This window comes from Microplitis mediator, chromosome 4 (genome assembly GCF_029852145.1).
Source record: "Microplitis mediator isolate UGA2020A chromosome 4, iyMicMedi2.1, whole genome shotgun sequence".
NCBI lineage: Eukaryota > Metazoa > Arthropoda > Insecta > Hymenoptera > Braconidae > Microplitis > Microplitis mediator.
This window is the reverse complement of record NC_079972.1, coordinates 12822835-12845116: the sequence shown is the minus strand read 5'-3', so window position 1 is coordinate 12845116 and position 22282 is coordinate 12822835. Positions and strand designations below refer to the sequence as shown.

At 29.7% G+C, this 22282-nt stretch overlaps 1 protein-coding gene across 3 annotated transcripts in view; it reads right to left on the bottom strand.

The window, feature by feature from the left end:
* Positions 1 to 22282, bottom strand: part of LOC130666388 (neural cell adhesion molecule 1-B-like) — a 42663-nt gene that overhangs the window by 16713 nt on the left and 3668 nt on the right. The window contains exon 1 of one of the 3 annotated variants that reach the window (XM_057467339.1): positions 21851 to 22208. The exons of the other annotated variants lie outside the window; for them this stretch is intronic. Within the exon in view, the coding sequence (XP_057323322.1) occupies positions 21851 to 21902 (52 nt within the window). The 5' untranslated portion in view covers positions 21903 to 22208. Of the gene's footprint in view, positions 1 to 21850; positions 22209 to 22282 lie in introns of those variants that run through there. 3 annotated transcript variants of the gene reach the window in all.

The window sequence follows — 22282 nt, the reverse complement described above, 5'->3', positions numbered from 1 at the left end:
TGGTATGCGCGTTATTTTCATTAGGACTCAATTCCTCGACGCTGTCTACAATGATTGTTGGAAAGTGCGTGAGTTGAGTTACAAGCAAACCTTCACAAGAAAAAAACTCGTGAAAGCCTCGCCCTATTCAGAAAATACCTTAGTACCATTTGTTGAGTTTACTTTAAAAAACACTTTTTAAACAGACAAATAACCGCGCGATTACACACTAGAGCTTATCATGTATGAGAAGAGTTATATAAAATGTATGAAACATATATATGATAATAATAATAAACGATGAATCGATGGTAGACGGAATTTATCAAGTTCAATGTCCTGTCCTGAAGAAACTCAATACAAGAAATGGTTTTTCTGTCCAACTGAACACTGAAGCTTGGCAACAACGTCGTTGGTAGTCTACTTGGTTTGTAGGTGAGTCAAGGAGATATCATCATCTTTATCTTTACTCATTGTAAGTATACGGAGAAATTTAAACGACAGATGATTGAAGGCACACAAGAAGACAAGTTTATTTTATTTGCTAATGAGCTAATGTGTCGATGCGCGAGCGAGTCCATTAGGCGGTAAAAATAAAAAATTTTAAAACAAACGAAATATTCGAGAGGATGATGATGATGATGATAATTATGATGATGAGCTAATAGATGATAAATGGCTATTTATAATTAATCAATATGTATTTCCTCTTCTATGTGATGTTTTATGAGTCATCGGGTAAAAAAAGTTGATTAATGTACAGAAATAGCGTCGGCATAGCTGGTGAAGAGAAAGCGAGATGGATTTGAGAAAGGGGCGGTATGAGAAAGATGAGTTTGCACGAGATAACATGGACGAATAAAGTCGGCAATAATTCTTCTTGGGTGAGTTGCTGATGCTGCAGCCACCAGACGTAGCCTGTGTGTGCTGATGTGTGTGATACATAGTATACATAGTAGTAGTTGTTGCTGTCTTGGTCTTGGTCTTGGTCTTGGTCTTGGTCTTAACTTTTCATAGTAGTTTATAGTCATTGGAGAAGGGACAAGGCGAGAGATTGTGGCCGAGGGTATGATGTCAAGTACAAATGAACGACTCGAAATGCTTTAAAAGCGACTCTTGTTTACCATACTAATGTTTTATCATCTTGGCTGATTCTCAGAACCCTTGGATATATTAATAAAACTAATTAACCGTCAGTCTAAATATAATTATTATTTTAATTACTACTATTTACTTTTATTTCAGTAATTCAAAATCATGGCAATGGTTAATTTATTTACTGGATACTGTAACACATTTGAACACTACATCTATGCCATTTATAAAACGTATATATATCTTCATATATATTTTGTGTAAACAAAGCAAGTACTGAAAGGACTAACAAATGTTGAGCAAATAACTGATGATTTATTCACAAAGCTATTCGTTGATTTCCCGTTATGGAACTCCACACACATTGTATAAATATATATAAATAAATATATTGTTACGACACCGTGAATCGCGGTAGATAAAATTTTACTCTGTAGTATATGAATGTGATTTTTTTAACAGGCCATGGACAACGACGACAGTAAATTTAAATAATTGTCTTCATCCTCATCCTCATGATATCATCATTGGTTTCAGAACCGTTTGAATATATGTATATATACATATATATATATGTATATACCGGGTCCAGGTGTAGCATATTATCCACAAGAAGATAAAAAAGTAGGTATAGAAAATTTAGTTAAAGTGTAGGTCCTTTGCGGGATTACCAGTTGGAAACATGATGATGTCTGAGAGGTTTAAAGCAAACAAACAAGGGTCTTGACAGGTGTTTAGAAAATTATTAAAATCCGGAAACAAAAAAAAAGGCTGTGTTAGAAGTATGATGTTGTTTTGAAAGATATTTGTCAATATATATTTGTCGAACAGTCCATTATGTCTAGGCGGCTTTAATCAATCGCTATGTGGCACGTGGTACAGTATACATATATATGTATATGTATATATAGATGGATTTTATGCGCGTAATACTATCGCTGATGGCAATTGATGTAATGTCTGCCGGCCTCATTACCACGAGCTGAAGAATTTACCCCTTGAGCTACGATTAACAGCCTTGTCCTTACATTCTTTTGAAACTAAATTCCTAATGATATAGAAACGCACTTAGACTTGGGTATTATATTATTTGTATATAACTAGATGTGTAATTCAAGTTAAGAGTTCTCTTCAAGTTAAATAAAAGCCAAACGGATTGTAAGGTTATCCATAAAACGACAATGGCGCCTGTCTTCGACCCAGAATGTGTGTTGCATTCGGGATGCAAATTTATTCAAAGCCGGATCTTTCTATCCAGCAAGAGTAGTGCATAAGGTATATATATATATTTATATATAACCCAGTGTGGAAGAATTCACCGACACAAACTCGGACTTTATACGACGACCGACGTTTACGATCTACTCCTAAGGATAAGACAGACGGGAATTGAGACTATCATTATATATTTTTGTGGGCTGAGCCGGTTGAATTTACTCCAAAATCAGTCAAAAAAAATAATATCAGTAAATTCTTTTGTTAATTTTAAATCCAAAAATTATGTGCTGCTGTGATTAATAAAGTTTGTGGAAGTCAAAAATAAATTAAACCTTTTTGGAGTTATTATTAGATATTTTAATAATGATAGATATGACGTATTGAGGTAAAAAATATATACTTAATAACCTCTGTTCCTTTTAAATAAGATTGAATGAGAGATTCACACTTTAACTTATGTAAAAACCTGGTACCTCGTTAATCACTTTCCTTCTCTGCGCACACATTCCTTTCTAGTTATAATACATATACATATATATATATATAAATGATGCCCAGACCACGTGAGTAAATAAAAACACTGTCAGCGATATAAGGTAACACTTGAAACTTTTTTTAAAAATATATTTTTTACGTAAAACGGAAACACGTTTATAATTTTAAGATACCACAAGATTATGAATGTACTAAAGATGCTGCCGCGTAATTTAAGTAAAAAAGTTAAAAGCAGAAGTTAAGTGAATAAGAGTATATATCGGGGGTAGTTAAAACTTGAATCGACTACTTTTAAAAAATCATGATGAAGAGAAAATAAGAAGCACTTTAGTAGGGAGCCATCATAAAGATAAATTTCTGGATGACACAACGTCGGAAAATGTTGTGCTGTATATACACATATATATAGCAACTACTTTGTTCCTTCTATACATCATGAAGATAAGAGACAATGGATTTTATTTATTAAGTTGTTTTATTTCATTTGGAAAAAAAATAATTTCAAAAATCTGGAAAACGGTCGAGCTTCTAAGCCAATCCCTAAACTTCCCGCTGTTTTTGAGCTCGGAATTGATATTGTTTGTAAATTTTTAAGTTTTCGAGCTCAAAAAGAGCTGGGACGAAAAAGAAATTTCACTAAAAAAATTAATTTCTATCCGCCAAATCGAGAGGAAATTTTGAGACGTAGTTTTATATTTTTCAAATAACTTGGAAACTACTCAGCCGATCGACTTTAAAATCTAGTCAACACACATGTCCATCTGGAAACAATCAGAACATCTTCCTCAGATCTGAAAACGACATATCTGATGAATGGAAACCTTCTGTATTTTTAAAATTTTAAATTTCCATGGCGGGAAGTTTAAAAAACTTTTTTAAACTTCAGTAACCCGCAATTTGGCAACAACGCAGCCTTATTCGATTTTATAACTTAAAGCTGCTGCGATTCTCGGTTTACACATGCAAGATTCATGGTATGGTGTTGGCTCTTCTCCCTCGATGCTATAAAAACCTCAAGTGCCTTTACTACATAACATAATACACGATAGCGGTATGAGTATAAGTATCAGTATAAGTATAAGTGTAATGTAAAATACTGTGTAGATGTATGTAGTAAAAGTCGAGCAGTATATATAAAAGATTAAACATTCTAGCGTAGACTTGTGTATACAGCTATAAAATTCTACCATACACCAAACAGTTAATGCGCTTGCTTTTATTTTTTTTTCTTCCTCATGGTCACTCTGAAAATTACTATGATCAGATGAAAGTACTGTTTTTTGCTCACTGATGATTACTCACTAAATTACTCAGTTAATCGATAGATTAGTAGTCAAAGTATTTATTACAGAAGCTATCATGTGTTCATTAATTATTCATTTTTTGTTATTTGTCATACAGAAAATTATTTACGGTGGTTGTAAAATAATCTGGATCACGATTGAATAATTTTAATAGTAACAAGTATGTATATTTTATTATTTATAAATTATTTTCTTTCACAATCTCTTGGAGTGGAGATGGTGGATTATATTTACTAAAGAAATCGATTCGTGAACGCGTTCGAGTAACGTTACCTCTACTCGTGAAAGTAGGATAAATTCTTGGATCTTTATTATTGTGAACGGATGATCCAAGTGCTGACGATCGGGTTTATTACACATCGATGTTTTGTACAATAGTGTGATAACCAGAGATCAATGACCTCAGATCGTCGATCGTCGATTTAAATTCGATAGAGTAAATAAATAAAATAAAGCTTGTAACCGTATTAATTAGGTGGAATGTATGTATGAGTTTTAATTTATGATAAATGAGAGTGTAGAGCGGAAGTGCTTTTCGTTTATCACGATTAAAGAATCAGTGTTCTTTAAACAGTGAACTGTACTGTCTGAGTATATTTTGCCAGCACTTACTACTAATTACCAACAAATTGCTTCACTTACGTCTTATAATAATTAATTTTATCGTCGGTTATTAATTTAAAATATAAAAAATTTTTATTTACGATAAAATATATGCAAATTATTTTTACTTTTATTTAAAAGATGATTTAAAAATTAGCGCGATCTAGGTCAGGGTCTACGGAATCTAAAAAAAAATGTAGAAATAAAAAAGAATTTTTTTTTTAAGGGCAATAAAAAATATGGTTTATAAAACTCCGAGACATGAAATGGTACATATATATATATATTATATTTAATATCAAGAAACTGAGATCTTGGACGCGACGTTGTATGTTTTGATTATCTTACATCCGAGTAGGAATTTGAGGTGGCGGTAAAGAGAAGTAGTAAAAGCGATAAAGAGGATGGAATGAGAGACGAGAGGGCAAGTATGAGGGCCACAGTTTACACAATGCATCTTTACTCTAGTGATAAATCTGCTGATGTTAAACTTGTCTTACTATGCCTCTTTATAAATGTTTAACATTGTTTTTTTGTTTAAATAAAAAAATTTTATGTTCGTTAAATACTTGAGTCTAGACTTGGCTCCAATAAAATTTTTTAATAAGCCTCTAATTGTAATTTAAATAGCGATTATCTTTGACATGACCCCGCGATATTTCTTAAATTAGATAGCATAGAAGCATTTATCTAAAAAAAATTTAATTTAATTTAATTTGATTGGATGTAAATATAAACTACTAAGTAACCGTAGACCGAATTGGCAGAAAACAGGAAGCAATTATGTTATTTATTAGCTATAATCGACTACAATAATTGACGTAATAATTTTGAAAGGCTAAATTTAATCGTAGACCAAATGAACTGACAGCATCGCCAGTCTTACAGAAGCTTAGACGAAATTTTAGTACAGTAGCTTATTAGTATACGATGAGAGAGAGCATTCGCCTCTATTTTATATGTAACATATATATGTATATGTATGTAAGAGACGATCTCGCGTTTGCTGGTGGACTAAAACCACGCCTCTTTATTTATAGACCTTCTTGGAAGATGAAGACACCGCTAAGGATGTGGACGGAAGCCAGAGAAGAAATTGATAAAAATTTGTCCACCTTATACTGCTTTGTGGAAGGTTTTTTGTACAATGGGCAAATAAAAATTCTGATTTTATCAGCGAATAAAACATACGATTAAAGAATTTAAGACGAAAAAAATTTCAGCTTCGAATCTTTTTTTTCAACTTTATAAATTAATTTAAAATTTAAATTCCTGGGATCTTTTAAAATGTAGATTAAATAGTGGGTATAAAAAAAACTGTAAAAAAAATTGTCAAAGCTTTACGAGTCAGATTAATAATTAATGAATAAACAATATTAAATTTCAAGATCAGGTTGTCGGGTAACTTTACTGTTTACCCTGAAGTGTTCAAAGAGTAAGAGCTTGGTAACTGTGATTTAATCCATAAAACCTTATGGCGCACCCAGAGCACACGAGCAACCAACTTTTCTTCTTCTTCTTCTTATTCTTCTTCTCCTTAGTATCATATCAGCCGTCTCCTCTCTGAGCTGACGGTGTTTATAATAATCTTAAGAAGAAGAATAATAAGAAGAGATCGCCGTCATTGTAAGAAAATAAAACGCCTACTCTATAATACGCCAAGTACCAAAACACCTGCTCACATATTCCTTAATCAAACACTGATGAGATGAGACAAGACTAAGACTTAGACCAACACTCGGAATGCAGAATATAATTATGAAACTAAAAAGAAAAAATTTGTCAGGGACAAACCCACGCCGACATGTGGATGTAGATTCACTTTCGTCGACCTCTATATATGTAATGCTATTGACTCAAAGATATGAGACACAGAAACTACATAAACATGAGTATGAGTATGAGTATGAGTTATTATTATTACATATACATAAGAGCGACGCATTCATTACTTATCCTAATGTATTGACATACTGAGTCTGGTGACTAATGTTCCGTATTCCAGTAATCGTTGGAATAAACATTTAAAAAAAATGAATAAAATAATTGAATAAAATAAAATCAATGAAGAGAATCCAAGTGGAATGCTCGAGGATTCTTATCCCGGAACTTCCGAGTGTCGACGAAGCCAGAAAGCATCCAGCGATCCTGCTTTTGCTCAAACTTATTCGGCTCTTTCTTCTCTACCCTCTATCTTTCTCTCTCTCTCCATCTCGTGTTTCGTCGTTTATTTTATTTTTTATTTCATTTTTTTTTTTTTTTGCTCTTTACTTCTTGCTTGGCAACCTCGCCAGACGTCGTGGAAGCTGCGTTGCCGTTCACAGTTTGCTGGAGCAACAGCTTCAATGCAAAAGACGTCTCGCCACCTTCAAAAGACACTAAGAGACCTTGAACTATCAAACACTTCAGGGTTACTAAAAATTCATTTAATCTTCTATCTAATTATGATTTTTTTTTTTTTTACTTTTTAAATCTCCCTACATTGTCCTCATTAAATTTATTAATTAATTAAAACCTAATTTTTTTCCAGCAGTCATCACATTTTACCGCTCGAAATTATGCATTTTTTAATTTAAAATAAAAAAAATATTTTTTAATTAATTGCATTATTCAAAATAAATTCATGAGCTCGGCAGTTTAATTAATTAATTTAAAAAAAAAATCAGCTTTTTTTTCCTCCGAATAAACGATTTCATTGTGCACTTAAAAATATACAAAAAAAAATGAAATATAAATTTGTTTACACTATTAGATTGTGTACGATATTTAAAAATAATTCATTAAATTATACGTGACACGATATAAATTAATTTTATATTTATATGTATGTTAACGTGAGAAAGTAGAACGACTGTATTTATTTATTTGTTCTAGAGTCGAGACCTCGGGGAAGTCAAAGGGGAGATGTGCGGATGGGGGACTAAATTCTTGAATGAAAGTGAATAAGAGTAGAGAAGACAAGAGTAGTCATATATATAGATTTTTTAAAAAGATATATTAGTATGGAGGTGAATGCAGTTGTGTTGGAGGCCGAAGATATACATGATCTTCGGTGTCTACATAGATATTATAGATGTATAGATAATATGTAGCATAGGGGATCCATGGCTAGTGTGTGTAAGATTTCACGCCTTGGTTATTTATGCGGGTAACTAATTGACCTTATCTCAAGGAAAGATCCAACCGATCTTCTTAGAGATACTCGTTGCGAATGGGGTTGAAGACCTCCTCCGTCAAAATCACGCCTCTAGATATCAATTATATTGCCGTTTGATCAATTTATTAAAATTTAAATCTTATACTCATCATCATCATCATCCTCATCCTCATTCCCTATTTATTCATAAAAATAAAACTTCACTAAACTCCGGAGTTTATTAATATTTAAATTCCATAAATTAATTTTTATCTGGTTTTTTAATATCGGCATAAATATTATCAGCGGAATGTGGATTCTTGACCAATATTCAATGCTAAATTATGCAAAACTTGTATTTCCTATTTCGTAAGTGCAATATCTACGTATTATAAGTTAAATATATAATAAATAATACATGTACATATGTATATGACTGAAGAAAATTAAAAAATATATATTCTTTCATAATATGCATACTGAAGAAGACTTGATGACTCGAGTTATTTTTATTTATTTTTTTAAATTATTTGTCTTTAACGGTATTTTATTTTTATTTTATTGTTAAGCTACAATTGTAGAGGCAGTAATAAGTCATATATTTAAATTAAATATAATAATACAACTGGCAATTACCGGCTAAACAAACGCTTTTACTATTATACCTTCAAGGCTCTACTGTATAATATATGAAAGAAAATATTAACAAGTGTTGTTGTGAAAGTTGCATAATCATTTTACAACTTTTCTGTTTTCTCAATTGCTTACTAACTTGGAGAAAAATAAACAACAGTTATACGATGTGCTAAAGAGCCGGGTGCGTAAAAAAAATTATAATTTAAAGGTAATTTATAAATTTATGAATCGGTACACAAAAAAAAAATGATTTCTTGGCGGAAAAAGTTTTTAATTGGTCCAATAAAGTTTTTTCACTGTAAGGTAAGAGACCCAGTACCCGATCAGGGAACTAGTACTCGATCACTCATATATTTGTATATCTACCCATACGAAAAAAATATATACCCGGATATATCCGGGCAAATCTGGAATATGTCGCATACATGCAACATATATATAAATATATGTCTCATATATGCAGATTTGCCCGGATATATCCGGGTATATATTTTTTTCGTATGGGTATTTACTAAATTTTGATAAATATAGATATACACGCAGAGAATTTTTGAGTAAAAATTAGTCATCAAGGATTTGTATTAAGGTAACTTATTATTGAGTATAATGTTAGATCAATAAATTGCCATTATTTGTTTTTTACTTGTATAATTGTTTATTTAGTTTTGCTGATGAAGTCAAAATACAATTGACGAAACGTCCAAATAATTAATGATTTAATTCTTTTATTCAACCTCGTCCAAATTCCTGAGATTAGAAATTATTGATTACTCATAAAGTTTAATACTGTAAGGACATTTAGCCAGCACGTAATTTTTAATATGTTGTTAGTAAAAATTTCACTTCATTCACATGCTGTCGAGTAGTATATATTCTACAATGTGCATGGGAAAAATTCAAATACCCATACGAAAAAAATATATATCCGGATATATCCAGGCAAATTTGCATATATGAGACATATATAAAAATGTACGTCTCATATATGCAGATTTACCCGGATATATATTTTTTCGTATGGGTATTTACTACATGTCTTCACAGTATCACCCGGGTGGAAATTTTTCGGAATTTTCTCTGAAAATGTCAGTTCTAAAGTTCTAAAGACTTTTTCAGAGTTTTTCAGAGAAAAGTCCGAAAAATTTCCACCAGGGCAAACTTTGTAGGTAATTTTTACTAAAAATTTCTCTACGTGTACAAATACATGAAGTAATCGAGCACTAGTTCTCTGATTGGGTACAAGGTCTTTTACCTTTAGTCGAAAACAAAAATTTTTTGTCTTGATAAAATTTTTGTCTTCAATTCAAAATGAAAAATATTTCTTGCACCAAAAAATCCTTTATTTCTGATCATAAAAAATATTTTCTATCATAAGATAGGAATTGATTTAAAAATTATTATAATATTATTAATAAGTAAAATATGTATAACTTTCGCTGACTTATAAACTTCGAAAAACAGTTCACTGACTCTTGTCTCTCAAATTGTCACGCTTGTCGGGTTATGGGGCTACACCAGAGTGAACACTAAATTCATATCCCGATTTAATTTGTTTTGACTATAGTAGTTACAGTTTTTTAAAAAATTAATTATTCAAATATTTAAAAAAAAAAAAAAAATATGTAACATATTAACATATATTTATTATCGCGATATACTTGAATGAACAATAAAAATTTATCAAATGTCTTCTTTATCTGTCCCACATATGTAAAGTCCTCGAGGTTAATCCTACTTCGAAACGGCATTTTTTGCCACTCATAAATTTTTTTTAATATACATTTACTCCGAAATATAATTGATTCACTGTTCAAATATTTGGACATACAAATTTACTTGACATCAAAAAATTTTTTCTCAAATTCCAAGATATTTTCCACTGGCGGTTTTAATATAAATATATTTCAATGGGATAAATTTATTGTGTTGATAAGAGTTATTAAAATCCAATTGTGACGTTATCTAGACGATAAATTGATGAAAAAAAATTTTTATTTCCGTCCATTATAAGATAACTCATTAATTACTGGATTACATCTTTATTAAAAGACTCGGAGATTATTTTTAACCCACAAGCGTTTGTTTGAAAAAAAAAATTCAATTTATCTTCGCGGAACAATCGGTATTTTTATTTCTAAACAATACCAATGAGATAAAATAACTAAATCAATCCAATTTAAATTGAATGTTATGTATGTAATACTATGTATATATATATATATATATATATATATATATATATATATATATATATATATATATATATTATGTACAGTATCAATAAGACGAATAAAAAGTATAAAGAACACTTGAAATGTACCATTAAATAATTAAAACGATTATCTAACGGCAAAGAAATAATGATAAAAAAAAAACTAATAACAACTAAAGAATCTCAATTGAGCATAAACATCATCATATCATCAATCGTTTCTCTGTTCACACAAATCGTTCCTCCAGACACTAATTGACCCTATAATTTTTTCTAATCAAATACACGACCAAATAAAAAAATTTTTAAAACAAACAACAAAAATAATTATGTAAAAAAAAAAAACTATTTGATAATTAAATGAGAAAAAATAAAATAATAAATTCGTTGATAATTTTATGAATGTTGACAAGTTAACGATACGTCTATAAAATACCGCGCGTAAATATAAATAAAAATTAATAGTAAAGTTTTAACGAATAAAGTTTTAATATAAAACTCGAGAGCACTTGCCGTTGAAAAAATCTTTTATATAAATAATGAAATTAAATTTTTATGTAATGTATAAATAAAATCTTTTTTTCTTTATAACTTTATTACGCACACATGATTGTATTTATTTTTGGTTTTTGTTATAATAATGATGTCATCGCGTTTTATTTATTCACATCAGTGACATCATCGTGACGAAAAATTCTCATCTAGACTTGCTGGCATATGATGTGAGATGATCTCTGGTTATGTGTAATATTAACTCTCACGTCCCACATCAATTTTAAAATCGCAGATGTTTTTAAAACATTTACTGCAATTATTAAAATTTTTTAAATTACGTCTATATATTTATTTATTTATTGAGTAACTAAACGCGTGACACTTGACATTTTTAAATCACTAAAAATTATATTTATTATTATTAATAATAAAATATTAATAAATAATAATCATGGGTAATTTAAAACAGGGTGAGACTTCTTGGAACGCGAAACGGACGTGAGATAAAAATATATGTATATATTTAATAACGTCGGTATCAAATCGATGGATCGTTAGTCCATATAAATAATTTTTTAATCGGTTATTGTATATTGTTGTGTATATATATGAATATTATTTAAAGAGAGTGATGATAATAATAATAATTATAAGTTATAAGTCAGTCGCGGTGACTCTCCAGGATGCAATTTAAAGCGGAAGTTAACCGATGCGTTTCGTAATGGCCCAGGACAATGGTTCGTCGACCTAAATTCGCGGTAAGCAAAAATAATATAACACATGACACGTCAATGTCAAAAGAATGAGACAAGAATTAGTATTTAAAGTTATAAATATATGAGCCCGCGTACCCAAGTTTTAAATAAAAACCAATGAGTAATCAGTGGGGTGAATAAGTGACGACAAGAAATAAAATAAACAAACGGAAATAAAGAAATACTTTTTTAATTATTTGTTGTTTCACCCTCTGAGTTAAAACAATTCCTCCCCTATTTCATCTAGATATCCATATATATGTACACCGACATATTTTTTATATTTAATGAATAAAAATGCTCGATTCGCGTTTTAAAATATGACGTCAACAGATCGGGGTTGGAACATCTGTGACTCGACCTCAAACTTCCGGTTTTTTTTGGTTCATTGTTTTTATTGCGCTTTGTTTGGTATTTGAAGTCACGTTTTCTCGTTTGATTTTTACTCAATAGAAAAATTTTCAATGGAATAAAATTTATTTGATCGATTATTGATTTAATTAGTGGCCTTGTTCGGGATATAATAAAAAATAGTTAAATAGAGGAGATTTCTCTTTGTGTCAAGAGATGCGACACCTTGACAACGAGGTATACACACGACATACACACAGGGCACACGAGTAAGCCGACGTAGGTGTACTGGTTTATTCTCTTATTATATCCTTAGACAAGATTTTTTTTTGTTCTCTTTTTTATACCTATTATATATACACAACATGCTTTACTAATAACGGTACTTCTTAGTTCTTAGTATCACACATGTATACCCATCCACATATATATACATATATAGTAAGCAGTGTACAGGGTGTACATGTCACGGTGTACGTGGTTCTGCTCAGAAGAATAATATTTTAAAAACCTAAACTCTCTTGTTACTACAAAGATCTTACGATAATTCTACCTTTTAGCTCAATTGTTGTAAACTTTTTCGCATTCTTTGTAACAATAAAATTAAAGATTATTTTTCCCGTTAAAAAATTCAAACTCCTATTTCATGATTTTTCCCTCATAAACCGTTTGAATTTAAAAAATAAAATAAAACTGTGGAATGAAATAAAAGAAACGAATGAATTAAAGGCATTAATTTAAATCAATGAAACAATTGTCCAATTATATATACTAGTTATTTAGTGGCATTGCAAATGAATAAGTAATGAATGGGTCAGTGATATATAATAATATAATATCATTATATATGTGTATATGGTATTGAATGATAAAAAGACATGTAATGTTATGGTGAAAAAGGTGAAATCGTGATTTCTCAATGAAAGAAAATATAAGTTAGAAACATATATCTTGTATGTAAGATTCATAAGCTGTAACATCATGTGTTGTTTATTGCACTTTTATTTATAATATATAATATATATGATACTATACTCAATTTTTTTTATCTATCAGTTCAATGCGGTCTTGATTTCTGATCTCTAATTTTATAAAAAAGTAAGACTTCGCATCAATCAAAGCCTACGATTATTTTATTTATTTGTTTAGTTTTATATAAATATATATAACCAAGATAATATTTAAATGTTTATTGTTTTGCTAATGCTATTGCACATACGATTATGACCTGAAATTATTTCAAGGACATTTTTTAGTGTCAATCCCACGTGATGTAAAAAATAACTCAACATATTTATGACTCAGTCTGAGCTGACGCGTATTAAATCTGGACCATACATTTTTTTTTGAGTTTTATGTATGCAGACTAGAAGTTACTGGTAATTAAATTTTGTTTAATCATTTGAATATAATTACAGTTTTTAAATATTTAAAAAAAAAAAAAATAATCGGCCTATAAATTTATGACAATAAAGTTAGCAGACATTTAAAAATTTTTTGATTTTTTTTAACAAAAAAATAAATAATAAAAAAAATATTTTGAAAAATTGCACGTATAGTTTATTAAATTTCCGACATGTGCATTTTTTTAGAAATTTTTTTTTTTTCATTATTTATCTGTCAAAAAAAATTTTTTTTAATTTCAAACGTCTGCTAACTTTACTATCATATAAATTTACATGAAATTAAAAATTTTGATTTATTGCCGTTTAATAATCTAATAAATTTAAATTTATCAAACGGTTAATAATATTAATAATAATTATTATTATAGAGAAAGTTAAAATTTTCTACCCGCTCTCATGGATTATAATTATTATTAATAATTTTTTTACATAATGAATTTTATTTTGACTCGACAATTTAATGCTGTAATAAAGTTTAATTTATTACCATAGAAGTTATGAATAAATAATGGATTTAAAAATATAAATAATACCCAAAGAAATAAATAAAATAAAATAAACCCATTCACAGCATTAAATCCATTTAATAAACTTAGCATTAGTAATTCTTGTGGTGTATTTACACCACATACACTCAGTTGCTCGCCCTTTAGCCGCATAAAACTCTGCGTACGAGTCGTTAAACGTCGAATGAATCCGCGGCATTGACAGGCAAAGGCTTTGTATTGTAGCCTGAGGCCACATAAAGTGCTCACAGACTCAAACACACATTTTAAAGTATCCTCCCTCTACTCTGTCGTCTTTACACGGTCTCGGTACTGTGTATACATATATAATAATAATAATAATCATAGTCTACACTATTCCCTCCTGACCTTTCTCTGTGTCCTGAACCCCAAGAATGTGGTCACAATGCACAGCAACCGTGTCCATGTACATACATTTATATACATGTATACTCACATAATGGAGTAATGAATAGTACAAATATATAAGGGAGAGACAAAAATATAAACAGCGTAAAAGGATTTTTAAATTTGTCTCCTCAATGAAGAGGACAGAATCTTTAAACTGAATGAGTTTTTTTTTTTAATTATTTAGTGACTCTCAGGTCAATACAATAGTAAATAATTTACAAAAAGGAGTAGATGATGGAGTAGAAAAATTTGTAAATAAATATTTATTCATGAATGCGGAATTTGTGTCACTGAATGTCATTTTAAAGTTTCCTGTTCACGAGCTGCTCATTTTATTGCCTTCACTGCTCGCATTTATCAATTTGCCCGCTGAGAAAAATTACCGGGTGAGAACAGACCAGGAAAATTATTGGTTCGCTTGATCCAACCTAATGCTGAGATCAAGTACTCTACTATACAACACGAGTTCTACATATTTTTTTTTATATATTTACTGTTTTTCTTTAAAGGTCATCTGTATTGTCTAACTATTGTTTCTACATCTTAATAATGAAAAAATAAAAATTGTTGTCTGAAGTATTAATTTGCAATAATTTTTTTTTTATTAGAGTTTTATTTATTTATTTATATATGGACTTTATATATTTTATTACTATTAAAATACGCCTCGGAAATAGGATAATGATGATGATAAATATAGAGGCGTCTGGTCAGTGGGTGGATTGTTATTGGAGTAGAGTCAATAAATTTCATTTAATTCAATTTTTAAAATGACAACTTTTTTTTTTTTTTTATGAATTGTCACAATAAAAAAGTGAAATTTAGGTCACAGTATATTTATATTTATTATTTTTTAAATAATAAAGAAAAATATATTGTTGGGAAAAGCGAACCGGAAGTTTTATATATTACACAATATATGAGTACGTTGATTTCATAATATATATAATCCAAGTTGCTATCTAAATCTTTGTGCATGAAAGAGAAGTTAAGAAGGAAAAAAAAGCTATCTGTCAAAGACTGATCTTCTAAAAAAAAAATTATCATGTTGCATAACGTTAATCTTATTTCTATCAGCGGCAATTATAATTTGTCAGAGATCAAATAGTTTTTTATTCATAATTTAAAGATAATATTAGTTTAGTTTCCATTATTGTTATTTTTATTAAAACTTTAAACAAATTGACACTAATTTTTGTCGAGTGACAAGATTAGTCACAGCCAGTAGTATGAGATAAGTCTAGTTACTCGGTTATTACTCGGTTATTACATACATGAAGAGAGTATGACCGAGTGACCCGGAATGAAAAAAAAAAAAAATGAAATTAAACCATAAATAATAAATAAAGTTACGCAATTGTGAGTCTATTTGTTTTAATTGGGAATTACTCAATAAATTTGAATAAAAATAAAGACATAAATCAGCAAAGATTATCGTAAATTTAATGATAAAGTTATAAATCAAACAAATAAAATAAAAAGCTAAATATGATCAGCAAGTACTTGAAAAAAAAATTATTAAAAAAACCCGAGTCGAAATATAAGACGTAAGTTGAACGTTCTTAACGTTTTTAACGTTTTGAAAGTAAAGTGAACGATTTTTTTGTATTTTGGTTCATAAAAAAGTGGTAATTTCATGAGTCATGATTCTAGTTTAATGATAACATCAATTAATTTATTTCAATATTTGTAATCACAATTTTCATCACCTTGATATCATAATATATGAACAGATATACATATATAGTGTTAAAGATAGAAGTATGAAACTGAAAAAAATTTTTTTTCAAAATACGAATTCTTTATTTAAGAGCCAGAAAAGCGGACGACAAAATTTTAGGGAATTGACGTGATTATAATCCAGGAGTACAAAATCGATAAAAAAAATTTTTTGGTATGCTTATGTTTTCTTATTGGAAGTATAAATAGGTTTTAGTTTTATGATAAATATGTTTTCAATTTATGATACTCCAATCTATGTTAAAAACGTTCAATTTACGTTCAAAACGATAAAGACGTTCAATTTACGTTTAAAACGTTAAGAACGTAAAACTAAACTTCAAAACATGACACAACGACGAACTTTTGTTGAACGTTTTTTAAACTTTTGAAAATTTAAGGGAAAAATCAATAAATGTCCTAAAATAATTAAGATATGCTAAAACGAAAAATGGTCAGAAATAGTTCGAAATCCGTTTTTTCTGATGTACCTGAAGATCGGAGCGTTCTTCGCGTAACGAAAAAAAGAAAATTTGAAATTAAAAAATCTACTAGATGACTAGATTTTTGAAATATTTCACTATAGATGCTGGTATGTCAGCCGAATATCTTAGGCCACCCCCAAGCTCCGAAACTATTCCTTAAGCGGTCAAACTACATTAATTTTTTTTATTTTCATCCCGCGAAAAATGTTCCGATCTTCAGGTACATTTTTTCTGAATGTATTTTGCACTGAAAAATGTTAATTTGTAGTATTAAGTCAATTTTTTTATTTTCTGTGCATTTTTAGAAGTTTGAAAATTGCTGAAAAAAAGTTCGTCATTGTGTCAAGTTTTGAAATTTAGAGTAGTCAATAATTTTTTATCGTTTTTTCAACAATTTTTCTTACACGGGTACTCGAAAAAACATTTCTAAATAATTATTATTGTGGGAAAGTATCGAATTACTGAAAGATTAAATATCAAATTCAGGTATTAACTTAATTTATATTTGTCCCTCTCAGTATAATTGAACCCTGCATGGGAAATACAAAAATAAACTCACAAATGTGTTTGTATTACTGACGTTTATTTGAAGTTAAATAGAAAATAATAGACTGAGTATAAATAAATGAAATGAAAGGTGAAATGTATATTGAAGCGTGTCGAAAAGTGTTTCTCATGCGGGTTTTTAAATACATTACTCTAGTAGTAATAATGTATACTGTATATATATTTATAATAAATATATGAGTGTATAATAATGTAGTGTAAAGTCTCTTGTGTGATATTATTCCTAGACCAATGAACGAGGCTCAATTGCTTAATTACACTAGTGCTCGTAACTAGGCACACATATGGCGTTTTTTACTTTTTATTTTCCCGCGGAATGACGCAATCACTTTGGCGCGCGGCGCGGCACGTTGTTAGTTGTCGTTGTTATTTTACATTCTGGGGTACGTGACTGACTTAACCACCACCGATAGCCCATACCTGTTACGCCGGTGGTGATAAGAGTCTGGCTATGCTATAAGAATTCTTAAATAATAACGTGTTTTTAGATGGACGAGGTTTTTTTTTTATTTTTATCGTAGTGATTAAAATAAAAGATTAAAAGTATCGTTTACTGGTATCGGTAATCAAGCTCATTCATCAATACCGATTTTAAAATATTTTTTATATCAACAATTCATCGCAGAGATGATTAAATTTCCTTCTCTCCCCGGGTAAAAACAAATTTGATTTGAATTTTTTAATTTGAATTTAAGTCAGCTATTAAAAAATATTAATAATAATAATTACTCTGTAAAAATTTAGCGGGAGACTGTTTATTTATTTACCCCCTTGGGGTAATATTCACTCCGAAGGGAGTATTTTAATATTAAAACTCTGAATCGGAGTAAATGCGGATCGAAATAAAATCATACTCCGTATGCGAAGTGGTTTTTTTTTCTAAACTCCAAAACTCCTAGTGACGGAGTAAATTTGGTTTGAAATAAAATTCGAATTCACTCCCGACTTTTTATGATACTGGTTAGCCGACGTGTAATAATTTTTTGATTATTTTTCAAAGCGATATAAAAAAAAAAATATTTAAAAAAATTGCACCTAGATTTTTTTTAATTTTCTACATGTACATATTTTTGGTTTTTCTTTTATTTTAAAATGAATTGTCAAAAAAAAAACCGAAAATTGTGAACTGTCTGCTGACTTCAAGGTCATGACTTTTTAAGTATATTATTATTAAAAAAAATTTTTTAGAGATTCGGCCCGATGATGACGTGATCAACATCGAAACCTAGCTAATTAATTTAATTGAAACACCTGCCTAATAAAATTCACAAAGAATTTAAGGAATGATGATCCTGAAGTTAGACAATTAACAATTTTTTGATTTTTTCTTTTACCAAATCGATTATACAAAAATCAAAAATAAAAATATACACATTTAGAAAATTGTAAAAACTACAGGTGCAATTTTTTCAAATATTTTTTTTTACAATTTATCGTTTAAAAAAAAGTCTAAGAATTATTAGGTGTCGGCTAACTTCAGTCTCATAAGGAATGGCCTAAAAGTTACATTTTACAACTATTTTTTACTTTATATGTACAAGAGACACTGATGTGCACTATTGTATTGATGTGAAAAAGGCAGTTATAAACCAAATGATGATCCATCATCAGTCAACCCATAACCCACCGTTCCAGGGTAATTCACACCGTGCATCCAGCCGGCAAATTGTAGGTGTATAAAAGCTCATGATGCTATGTTATAATAATCTGATAGGTGCTATATGGACGGCTATTGCATATGGCTCGTGTACAACAAAATTACAAAGCCCCCGAAATATACATACATATATATATAAATTTTTTTTTAACTGGTATTAGTTGAATAGTATATAATTCAGCGGTAGTTCACGCCTCATCGAATCACGATTGAGGTATTGATGGATAATACTTGGTATTTATACTCCCTTACGATCGAAAGTCCATTTTAAATCCCCCTATCTTTTATACAACATAATATAGACTACACCAGTTAAGTGATGTAAAGGTGCTAAGCCTTCATTCAACTTCTATCAACAGGTGTCATGAGGAAAAAAAAACATTAGCTTACGATAACTGTGGAAAAAAATAATTAAAGTGAAAAAAATTTAATTTGACGGCAAGAAGAACGAAAATATTTTTTTTGGGGAAGTAAAAAAATATAAATCAGGGTTTTAGTTATTCTTGGAATAAATTTAATGGGAATAATAGAATGAATTACGAGAGATTCGGAGTAACATGAAAAGAAATGTGTAGCAAAAGTGAAATCCGTGAAGAGGATAAAAAAGAGGTTATTATCCGGATTTTAAAATGGAACACCCACATTTTAAATGACCATGAGGAAGTTTTTAAGCTTCGGTGGCAGAGCCAGGAGCAATAACAGTATGTAGTATACAAGAGAGTAAGGCTAAATGTTTTTAACATCCAAATGCAAACGGTTGAGAAAATCGTGCCAGGAATTCTACAATACAAGCTGAACAAGTATAACAAATACAAATGAACGAATCGTCCATCCTACATAAGTGTATACAGTAAACTAAAGGAACGAGCAGTTGTGTTGTTGGTTGGTTGGTTTGTTTCCTACCGGCCATCTGTCCAGAGGTTCAAACGCACGCGGTTTTCATTCTACCTGGCAATACACACTACTCAATACCACTCTTCTTATTCTGCTTCACCTGGTCCTGGTCTCCCTCTACTCTCTGGATACTTTCCTCCCTCGCCGCCCTTGACTGCCGCACACTTTTACCCATCTATTACTCTCGTTTATCTTATTTTCTACCTGCACATACATACATACATATGTATGTATGTATTTTTCTATATCCTCTTTTCAACATAACCCAGCACAGAGCACAGGGCATTCATGGACCAGCTTCCGACTACAATCGTACGCACCGCCAATGTGTATTACTATGGTACCAGACTGCAGTGTGTTGACCAGCGCGTGTTCACGAGCTTCTTCCTGCTACTACACAAATATCCAACCCATCCAACCAAACCATCAGAACCACCATTACTGATCTCTTCCTTCAGATTCACCTTTTTTACTTAATTCCACAAGATCTTACTTTGAAACCAGACACTAATGTTCCGTTTTAGTATTTTCGCTTTTTTTTCCCTTTACTTTTTTTATGGTAATTTTACAAACTTATCTCGCGATTTTATTTATTTATCTCTCCCATGATTTATTTATTTATTCATACATAAAATAAAATAATAATAAATAAAATAATTATTTTAAGATTCTTTGACTTCCTGTTAATTTAAATATATATTTTATAAAATATGTGTTCATTTTATCCACTCCAAAAATATCATTTTATTAATAGAGCTAAAAAAATCTAGTATATTTATTTTATCGGATTTTGAACTTTGGCGCGCCTTTGATCTTGAAAATAATATAAGAAAATTTTAAAATTTTTGAATACTCCGTTTTGAAATTCAAAAAATTTACCGCGTTTTTAATTAATAAAATAGACGTTATCATTAAGGATCGAGATTGATAATTTGTTTTTTTTGTACTAATATGTAATTTAATTATAATAATTATAATCCCTTAGAGATATATGATGTTAATTAATTAGATGAACTTGAAACCCGTGTATAATGGACAAAAGGATTATCGTCGCCGCCCATTTTGTACATAACCGAGTTGATGAAAAATAAAGATTAGAATAACAACAAAAGTAAAAAATATATAAATGAGGATCCAGCACTCCATATATTATGGGATTAACCGTGGAATATAAGATAGTATTTTATACGCCCATTATATCGTACACAAGCTCTTCTCCGAGAGTTAATTACAGCGCACATAATATAATTGTATGTAAGTTTAAGTAAAAGGTCATTGGACGTTGTTGGCAAAAATATAAAATAAAATAAAAAAATACGACAATAATAATAAAATAAAATTCACGGACTCGTAAACGTTTCAATTGTCGTGGAAAATTGAATTAAATCGTGTGTGATATATATTTTTAACCGGATAACACACTGTGTACACTACTTACATGTATTTACATTGAAATCGATGGGCTATAAAGATAACGAAGATTACCATTTTTATCGCCACGTATATATATGTATATACATAAATATGAAAAGCTAAGTCAGGGTAACTGGTGACCCTTGTATATTTATATTTTGATCTTTTTTGTAACGGATACACATATATTGCTCCAAATAAAAAAAAATTTATATGAGACAGGAAATGTCTTGGCTTATACTCCAAATAATATGACATCAAACTCATATTTAATGATGATGATCTTGAAGTTGTAAACAATTAACAATTATCGGATTTTCAACAATTTAAATTGGAAAAAAAAACTAAAATATGCACATGTAGAAAATTTAAAAAAATTTGGCGCAATTTTTAAAAATATTTTTATTTTACAATTCACCGTTTTGAAAAGAAACCAAAAATTGTAAAGTCGACGGCTAACTTCAAATTATTAATAATAATAAATTTGAAAATTCTGAAATAAAAAAAACTCACCACGACAGACGAGAAGAATAGCGAAAATAGCAGCAATCCTCGTTGAATACATTTCAATGTCTTATTTTTAAAAAAATAAATAAATAAATATTATCAATTAAGATAAAATATTAATATGAATAAACACCTGCACCACTGATTTTTATTTTAATAAATCACCACGACTACGCGGACGGATTAATTACAACTGTCTATTTAAATACCTTAGGAATTAAACCCCATAAAAATTTTATTTTTATTTCTAGTCGATTATAAATTTTTTTTATTATTTCTAAGTTGTAAAGATGTTATGGTGGAGATACACGATTATGATCACGACTGATTAGAGGTAGTACTAAATACAAACTGAGAGACGCGAACGGTATAACCCCGCGAAGAGCTCAAGAAATCGCGCCTCCGGCTTTTTACGGGGACCTGCGCACAACCCGCCGC